Source organism: Spea bombifrons, chromosome 13 (genome assembly GCF_027358695.1).
Source record: "Spea bombifrons isolate aSpeBom1 chromosome 13, aSpeBom1.2.pri, whole genome shotgun sequence".
In the NCBI taxonomy this organism is placed as follows: domain Eukaryota; kingdom Metazoa; phylum Chordata; class Amphibia; order Anura; family Pelobatidae; genus Spea; species Spea bombifrons.
The window spans coordinates 11,616,939-11,626,549 of record NC_071099.1 but is presented as its reverse complement, the minus strand read 5'-3'; the positions used below and the strand labels follow the sequence as shown (position 1 = coordinate 11,626,549).

General features: G+C 44.7%; 1 protein-coding gene across 1 annotated transcript; it reads right to left on the bottom strand.

Moving 5' to 3' along the window:
• Positions 1-1,530: 1,530 nt before the first annotated feature.
• Positions 1,531-5,504, bottom strand: LOC128471160 (androgen-induced gene 1 protein-like). Its single transcript, XM_053453029.1, has 6 exons — positions 5,240-5,504; positions 2,942-3,082; positions 2,732-2,833; positions 2,324-2,439; positions 1,848-1,999; positions 1,531-1,571 (listed from the first exon to the last, which is right to left on the bottom strand). The coding sequence occupies exons 1-6, from the start codon at positions 5,387-5,389 to the stop codon at positions 1,534-1,536; spliced, it is 699 nt and encodes a 232-aa protein (XP_053309004.1). The 5' UTR covers positions 5,390-5,504; the 3' UTR covers positions 1,531-1,533.
• Positions 5,505-9,611: the final 4,107 nt, after the last annotated feature.

Below are 9,611 nucleotides of genomic sequence, written 5' to 3'. Positions count from 1 at the left end.
CCTAATCATCTCCTGATATACAAGAAGCCTTAGAGCCAAATCCCGCCGTGCGCATCAACAATGACTTAAAACATGCCTTATAGACTAAGAAACACAAGTCCTGGGTGCAGCCAGGCGAGGAGATCCTTCTGACCCTTGGCAAGGTCTAGACTAGAGTGTTTCATCACCAGTGATCCGTCGGAGACATCAATACTTTACTTTCCTCCAATCCTCTAACACTGATAGTGAAGGCGATAAGGAGACTTCGTACAACAAAAATAACATTAAAAACTAAACTATGCATCTAGAAAAAACTGAATTTATAAAGCCGCTTCCTGCTGTTTCTATAGACATTATCGGGGCATTAGGGGGGGAGAGAGGTATCAGGAGAGGAGAGAGGGGCATCGAAGGTTTGAGTCCTGAAGAGGCAATAGTCCTGTTCTTTAATAAGCTGTCATTTGATCTCAGGACCCCACACCACCATGGGTTGTGTGACCTCAGATGGACACATGGTTCAGAATGATAAAAGACGCTAATTATTCCAGGAGATCCTGAAGGTCTTACATGATGGAAGAGCCTCTGCCCCACCGGATTAACGTTCATCGTTCAGGTGGCAGCCCATGGTGTTGAAGGCTCTGAGACCTTCTCTCATGAAGATTACCGGGTGGAATGGGAACGGACCTCTTCAAAAGCCGATTATAAAGTTGTGTGTTAGATATCACGAGAGGTTCTAGACATTAGTTCACATCGGGACGTTGATATAATTTGGCACGATGGGGTACGGGCGATACTGCAGAAATAGCACGCCCTGTGTTACACTTAAAGAATCACAAACACGCTCTACAGACAATTTGGTTTATTTTATTTTTTTTAAATTATTAACCGTGAAGAATTAGGTTGACGAGCCCAGTGGCTGGTCGCGACTTCGAAACTTTCTGATTACAATTGTTACAATGTATCACCGCCTGCAACGTCACCTAATGGGCTCACCAGGGGACCCAGGAGACCTTCCACTGCAGAAGATGCTGGTGGGTCTGGAATGGTTTAGCGTCTCGCATTGTCGGATTATTAAATAGGATGCTGGGTCCTATTTCATTCATTCCTGAATTGTGAAGGCTACAAGCTGGTGTCGTTCTTGCAAAGCATGCTGGGTGGTCCCAGATATTTAAAGGGGATTTTGGGGCCATCCTATCTTTACAGGGGATGCTGGGCAGGTCCATAGTAAGAACTAGGGGGAGGGGCGTTTGAGGTATATGATGGAAGTTGAGTACGAGGCATATTTGCATATCATTACCCAGAATGCCCTTCTGATAGTGATCATGGGGGGGGGGGGGGGGTTGAAGCATGTCCCTCTCTCCTCCAACTTGGTGGGAACAGACATTTGACAATAAAAAATCCCACATTAATTAAACTCAAAATAATTAAAAAACCTAGTTATTAAAAACGGTAAACAATTTTGATTTTATCCTTTTCCCTCCGCCAGCAAAGGGGGAAAAAATAAAACAAAGTTTGTATCTTTGTTTTGTTCTAAGTGGAACTGGATCCGACTGCTTTTTACTTCACCTTCTTTTTCTTGGTATTTTTCGCGCCGCCTGTATAAAAAAAAATATATATATATTAAAAAAAAAAAAAAGGCGATGGAAACAAATTGTTTATTTCTTGTTGAAAACTCTCATATTTCCCATGATTAATCACACAGACCTGCGATACACGAAGCTGCCGGGCGTGATATGAATGAACGCAACGCAATAAATGCTTCATTGCTCAGAAAACGATGTGATTCCAGTCGGGAGGATCAACCCCCCCCCACAACGACTCTTTCATTTGGCATAAAAATACCTTTCAGGTGTATTAAATGGACAACTTACCCCAACGTAACCTAGTCAAAGACTCCCCCATCTGGTAAAAAGGGACGGTGATGATAACGGACGCTGCAAGAAAAACCATCAATCCCACTGCATCCAGCTTTTGTAGGATTGGATAAACCCAGATACCGGACGCGTGATGCACCCACAGAATCCTGTAGACATGGAGGGCAAGAGTTAGTGTCCCCAAAGAGGCAAATCCAACCACTGTCTCTGACGTTTGGGGAGTAAGGAGCTCCTTAGATACACAACGGCCTTTAGGTTAAAACTCTGGCCAGTAATGCGGAATCCTCTCGCACGTCGCACTCCGTCAGAGATGGCAGATATGTACGGAATTTTGGGTAATATATATATATTGTTTAGTCAATTTGACAAGGTGAAGGGGGGAGACCAAACAAGCTTTCAAAAAAACTGTCTACACTACAATGTTTTTAAACAACAAGTTATAATTCATCTTAATAGCTGCGGGATGTTCTTACCACGATAAGTATGCAAGACAACAAATGCCAAGACCTAGAAGCCCCCGTTTCTTGCTGGGATACTGGTGGGAACAGACAAACAGCTCGACCAGAAGCAGCGGAAGGACAAACGTGTGCTGAAAACAGAGACGCTCATTAGTCCACCCATCGGAGACACCGTCTTCTTTACGTCCCGCTCCTTTCGGGAACAGAACATTCAACAGGAATCACATTTTCCGAGAAATAGGTGTAGAAAACCATCACACGTGGGACCTGTGCACCTCCAAGTACAACCCAAGATGAGGTCTGTACAGGTGACACACGTGGACATCGGAGAAAACGGCCAGAAGACTTAGCCTCGGCGTCATCTACAAAATATAAAAGTGTAACCCTGGGATGTGAAGCCAACGTGGGCGAATCCATACTTACCATGATGTGATTGAGCCAAGGGGGAATGAAACTGTCCAGCACCTTGGGGTAAACGAGTTCCCGATCATAAGCATAAATACTCCAGAAGGAGAACACTACAAACTAGAGAAGAAGAAGCAGCATTAGAATGTCTGGTGAAGGCCGGGTGATTGTATGTTAGGTATATGCGCAAATGCCAATGGAATATGTATTAAATATGGCGGTACCTACCACGCCAATGGGGAACGCCAGCACGGCAAACAGGTAATCTCTGATCTTCACCAGGCCGGAACACATTCCGTTCTTACTGGACAGAAATAATTGGCCCAGGTCGGCAAGAACACACACCCCAAAAAACACGGTCTGCAGCACCTAGAGAGAGGTTTTGGATGGTCAGTGAAAGGTCCCCGTTACCCATACATTCGGTGCGAGGGCCCCGTTACCCGTACATTCGGTGCGAGGGCCCCGTTACCCGTACATTCGGTGCGAGGGCCCCGTTAGCCGTACATTCGGTGCGAGGGGCCCCGTTACCCGTACATTCGGTGCGAGGGGCCCCGTTACCCATATATTTAGTGTGAGGTCCAAAACTACTAAAAAGTAAAGAACGGCGGACCTTTCTCTGTACAATGACACCATTAAAGGTGCTTTCATTAAACTTTTGCACCTAAACTCAGCATTAAAAGAATTATTTCTAGCACCGCGAAATGCTCAAACCATGCCGAGAACAGTTTGACTCATTTGAATGTTTTATTGACATGTGATGCAAAACCCGAACGGGCCTCTCAGATACATAATCAGCAGCGGCTGCGTTATCTGACGCGACGGAGACATAACTTCTCACAATGTGAACCGGCGGCAGGACGCGCTCGGCTCTGTTCGTCCCGAAGCTGTCAGAGGTCTCTGTCGCTGCAGCACCCCCAGAGTCACTTCTCGGATGGGTACGAAGCACGGCGCGGACGGGAAAGCGTTTCTGAAGAGCACGAGCTGGAATATCTGGTGATTTATAACGTGCTGGGCCGAGGAGGAATCCGGTAACTCGATACTTTCACACCGCAACAACACATCGATCACTTCTAGAGCTGCGTGTCTTTGGGAGCTCCTGAAACATCATATATCATAAAAAATGCCGATTTATCAGCCTCTTTCCAGTCCTGCAGACTGGGATCCAGTTATATACACGCAGGCACCTAACTGGTTTGATTGGTTTTACTTGGGGCACACAAGCTATTGGTGATCAAGTATCGGGGCGGATCGCTGGGTACCGAGAAGGACCTCAGTAGAGATTCCAAATCCTTATATTGCGCAGAATACATCTCCCATCATCCTTCTTCATCCGCTTGATGGTTGGATTTGGAGTCCAGCCATCCGTGACCCAAGGTTCTCATGTCTGTTCTTGGAGTCTTCATTCTAGAATACTCTACGTTATAGAATATAAAGAAGATGAAAGTATTCCACAAATTCTGCACGAAGAAGATAACAGAGCGGAGACGGGCTAAGAGTCCCCCCCACTTACGAGAGTGAACGCAGGAGATAAGATCCGGCTCGTATATAAATAATAAGAAATGTCTCAGATTCGGAGCCACGATACGCTGTAAATCTTTGAATGTAACGATGGGTTAAATGCTATAAATCCCAGAAGCTGCCGTCGGATCTAAACTCCCCGATGTAATCAGAACGAACCCTCTGGCACCGGCTGCATAACACTTCGTGCTGACCAAGGAGCGGCTTATATAATAATCTGATGCGGTTTCTACACCGCGCTGCATGCGATAAGCTTCCATTACAGATGAATGACGTCACTTGATTGGGGTGTTCTTGTGTGACATCATCAAAAGAAGGTGATCGGATAATGCGCTTAGCCGTTCCCCATGACCCAGCTGATCGCATGAAACGCACCAGCAATGTGATGTAATGACGTGATAACTACTTATTACATATTAAAGTGTAAATCTGAGCAAAACACTTTTTCACATTATATATATATATATATATATAAAAATATAAAAATAAAAATATAAAGAGTGATGTCACAGGGGTCATTAATGATGTCATAGGACAGCACTCAGTATGACCTATTATGGCATTATTATGATGCCTTAGAGGTCAGCGGTGCTCAGCATGCTGTCCCAGGAGATGGGGAACATCTGTGATGTCATAGGGAAAAGGTGATCGGTGTGATGTCAGAAGACATGGGTGTGATATCGCAGCACTCAGTGTTAGCATAAATTCAGTGTGATGTCGCAGGTGTCTGAGGCGGTCAGTCAGTGTGATGTCACAGGTGTCTGAGGCGGTTAGTCAGTCTGATGTCACAGGGGTCAGTGAAGGTCAGCATGATGTCACTGCTGTTGGGTTCCTACCTGGTTAATGAAAGTATCGCAGTGCTCAGTGTTAGTACAAATTCAATGTGATGTCACAGGTGTCTGAGGCAGTCAATCAGTCTGATGTCACAGGTGTCTGAGGCGGTTAGTCAGTCTGATGTCACAGGGGTCAGTGAAGGTCAGCATGATGTCACTGCTGTTGGGTTCCTACCTGGTTAATGAAAGTGAGGTATTTCCACCTGCCTCCATAGGTGTGGGCCCCATGGCTCAGCTCTGAGCCTGTCACCTCCAGATTTTGCCAGACCCCAAACACATTCCATGCTAGAAAGGCCAGGTGAAGGACAGTCTGAGCAGCCGCCATCTTGGTGCTCTCACTACTGCCCAGGTCGTACCACCTCCAGGCAGCTGAAGGGGAAGTCCTGATCTAAGTGCCTTCCTCCTCCTTCCGAGCGAGCTGCGGGGTAAATGTGACCCGGCCCGGGGATCAGCCTCACACGAGATGTTAGAAACGTCGCTCTTTTCCAGAGCTAGAGTTCTAAACACAAAAAACCGCAAGCCACTTCCTACCAGAGCCATACTGTTGGATCGTGCAGTCTGGCCACCATATAATTATGCGCTTCGGAAAGGCGACACTTCCTAAACCAGAACACAGCACCTTCCTCTAGTGTTTAAAACTCTGCACCCAGGACATGAAAAATAGCTTTTCAATACACAGCTTTTATTGAATAACTTTATTAGTAAATACAACACAGACATTAACAATAATTATTATATAAGTCACTGCAGTTCCATTAAGAAAAGCCACAGTAATGCATTGTTGCTGAATACCCCAAGGAATCTAAAGTGCCTGCATGACCACAGGTGACTCAGTTAGTGAACCCATTCTCATGGTTACAATGTCCAAGACCTAAATGGTGTCAATTCAAACAGCAAAATAAAAGGCACTATTGTAGTAGGGTGACCATAGAGCTACATATAAGAGTTATAGATTCTGATGCTTTTTGTACTAAGAAAAGTGATCATTTTGCTTAATCTCCTGTAAGCACTTTATATATATATATATTGTTTGGAACTGGAAAATAAAGTTGCTGTATATTTTTGGCCGTAAATTGGTATTATTGATTTCTAGCAGCTAAGTGGCAATTCTAACTATATGCCCCCCCCCCCCGGGCTGCTTTTTGTAAGACGCCCAATGGCTGCCACTTGGATTCAGGGCATGTTCTGGATTTCTGCGATGTGTCCTTGTACATTTCACAGTCATAAATCCTATCATTGTGTCTCTGCTCCTGCAGCCCAGCGGAGAAACAATGGGGGGTTTAAGTGAGTTTGATATGCCCCATGTGGGGTGGGGGGGACCTCAGACAATACCAACTTTATACGAATACACTAACGTTAAAGCACGGCGTGGCTCAGAGCGAGCTGCTAGATAGACTGGTAAAAAAAACCCTGCTGCCCCTCTCTCCTCCACTGATACCCCTCTTTCCTCCCCTGATGCACCTCTCTGCTCCCCTGATGCCCCTCTCTCCTACCCTGATACCCCTCTTTCCTCCCCTGATGCCCCTCTCTCCTCCCCTGATGCCTGATGATTCTAGATCATTCTAGTGCCAATCTTTATTTTTTTGTCTGGGTTTCTAATTCTCCTTTATGCATTGTAATGCCTGAGCATCTCTAATATCGCTACCACGGGGACAGCACAAACATTGCATCGTCATGGAAACGACAGTCACAGAAGATTTCCTAATATTAGACTTGGCAATGAGTGAGACGTTGCGTCATCCGCACGCCGTGATGTGTCTGCTCCGGAACGTGTTCGAGAACAATAAAAGTGCAAACGAACGGGTCAAGAACCCGGCTGTGTGTGATGTCACAATAGGATTGCCAAGGTTACAGTATCGTTGTGTCCTTAATAATGATGAAATCCACCCATAAGGATTTCTTTACCCACGTGGCCACCTCTAACCTTTCCATTCATCCATTTGGCAGGAACCGTATACCGATCAGAAAAGTAACCCTTGATAAATATTCTGCCTGCCGATAGATGCGGGATTAGGAATTTGCCCTCTTTGTTGGATACTTTGTAACTTGTCCTGTAACCATGTAGGAATCAAAAGAAAGAAGACAAGTTTGATTTTATTTGCCCAAATGTCCCTCAAATAATTGGTTCTATGATCTTGGAAGCTGTTATTAAAAATATCTAAAAACAACCCCCTGATCTGTTTTAAGAATCGTTAACCCGATACTATGATTGATCAGCCACACCGGACACGTTCCCAAACAAATCACACTTCTCTGTTTGGCTGTCTGATGGCGGGTCTGGGTTTAGCGGATGCCAGGAGAACTTTACCTTCCTGACTCCATTGCACCAACTGTAAAGTTTGGTGGAGGAGAGATGATGGGCTGGGGCTGTTCGGGCCGCTTACTTCAAGTGAATGTTAATGCTTCAGCATCAAGTCATCTTGGACGATGCTCGGCTTCCAGCTTTGTGGGGACAGTTTGGGGAAGGGCCTTTTCTATTCCAGCATGACTGCGCCCCGGCACACAAAGCAAGGTCCACAAAGACATGGTTGGATGAGGTGGTGTGGAAGAACTTGACCGGCCGCACAGAGCCCCAACCTCAATCCCATTGAAACACCTTTGGGATGAACTGGAACAGAGATTGTGAGCCGGGCGTCTCGTCCAACATCAGCGCCTGACCTCACAAATGCTCTGCTGGATGAACGGGCAAAAATTTCCACAGAAACTCCCCAAAATCTTGTGGAAATCCTTCCCAGAAGAGCGGAATGGTTACAGCTGCAAAGGGGGGACCAACTACATATTAATGTCTATGTATTTAGAATGTGATGTCATCAAAGTCGCTGTTGGTGTAATGGGCAGGTGTCCATATTGTGCACTTTGATGACATCACATTCTATACACACAGTATATATGCTACAGTATACATTCTACACGGACCCTATATAACATATGCAGACTGCTCTGGTGTCCCCTGAAATTCTCTAAAGTTACTGTCCCCGATAATTGTCACTTATACATTCTTCGGTTGTCTTGTAACTATGGCTACAGGAATGTTAGACATTCAGCAGCAAGAGGAAAAATCCAGCGTTTCCGTGACAACTGATGAAAGCAGAAAAAAAACCCACAATAATAATAAAGCAAGTAGGGCATCGTTTTAGATCTAAACCGCGCAGGAGAAGTGACATCTCCAGGAGCTGGAATGAAAGCCACGCAGGTAAGCCACCAGGTGCGCACAGTCTGAACCAGTTAATGTATAATGATGCTGCTTTAGCCGACTGATGCTGGGGCAGAGGGATATATCTGGCTGCCAGGCACCATGGGGTATAAGTTTAATTGCTCTACAGAAGACATGTGATCAGAAAAGGGGCAGAGTTTGACACCCTTCTGACAGCTTGCTTGTTCCAAATGCAATGGGCCTTATTTATAATGACCGATTGTGCAGCAAGGTTCTGACAGTTAGCAGTTGGTGAGAACATTCCAAATTTAGAACTTTACTCCAGAACTTTACCCCCCTGACCTCACCTCTATATAGGGCCATCGGGGTTATACATTATACGAGTCTGAAATGATTACGGAATCCAAGGCAGAGAATGGCTGGCCTGTATCAATGACATGTACCTAGGTGGCACGTTCCATGGCTGGCTTTGGCTTTTGAGGTCTCACCTTGAGAAACTGGAAAACATGGTGAAACAGGGGACAACGGAGGACTTCACTGGCGTTGGGCACAAAATAAAAACAATGCTTGACTTAGCAGGTCAACATTTTTAAACTTGGTCACAATAGTGTCTTGTAGACCAATGTTACAGAAAGTAGAGTTGATGGTATTTGTCTAGAATTCCCGAATGTGCCCACCGATGGTCCAACTCAACTTCTAGGTTATTATCTTCCTAAAGGCATTGACACAATTACTATGTTATGCAACGGACTAAACAATACAATCCAGAATTGTTACAAGGCAACTCAACTGTTAATACTGAAGCCCCATTACATGAACCTGTCGTTTCATCAATAAAACAGACTTAACCCCCCCCCGAGGTTAAACCCCATCCTTTGGAATCTCGCATCTCACCCTCCAAACTGAATATAAATGTATCAAAAACATTCAAACCAAATAGCTCAGAAATGCCTAGAATTTCAGCACATGAAGTATATGTTATTAATTCAGAAAAAAATGATGATAGCGGAGGATCTGTCCAACCTGGAATGTGTGATACAAAGTAATAAGGATCTAAGGGATTCTAAAGGCATGATTTATTGTTTATACTTTTTATTCGGCTTTTAATGTTTCATATCATATTTTATGAGAAGTTTGTGGCTTCCATTACATAAAGTTTTTACTAGTTCCTTCTAGTTTAAATGAATAAATGTATATGTTACACAGGTCTTCAAGTTGAATTTACTATAACATATATTTTGCTGGCAGATCATGCCCATATCCTATATGCCTATCCCATGCATGTTTATAATCCCTCACTGTATTACCCTCTACCACTTCTGCTGGGAGTCACCTTCATCCATTGATATTTGTTTATCATAGACCTTAACCCAAACCCTAGGACTGTATTATG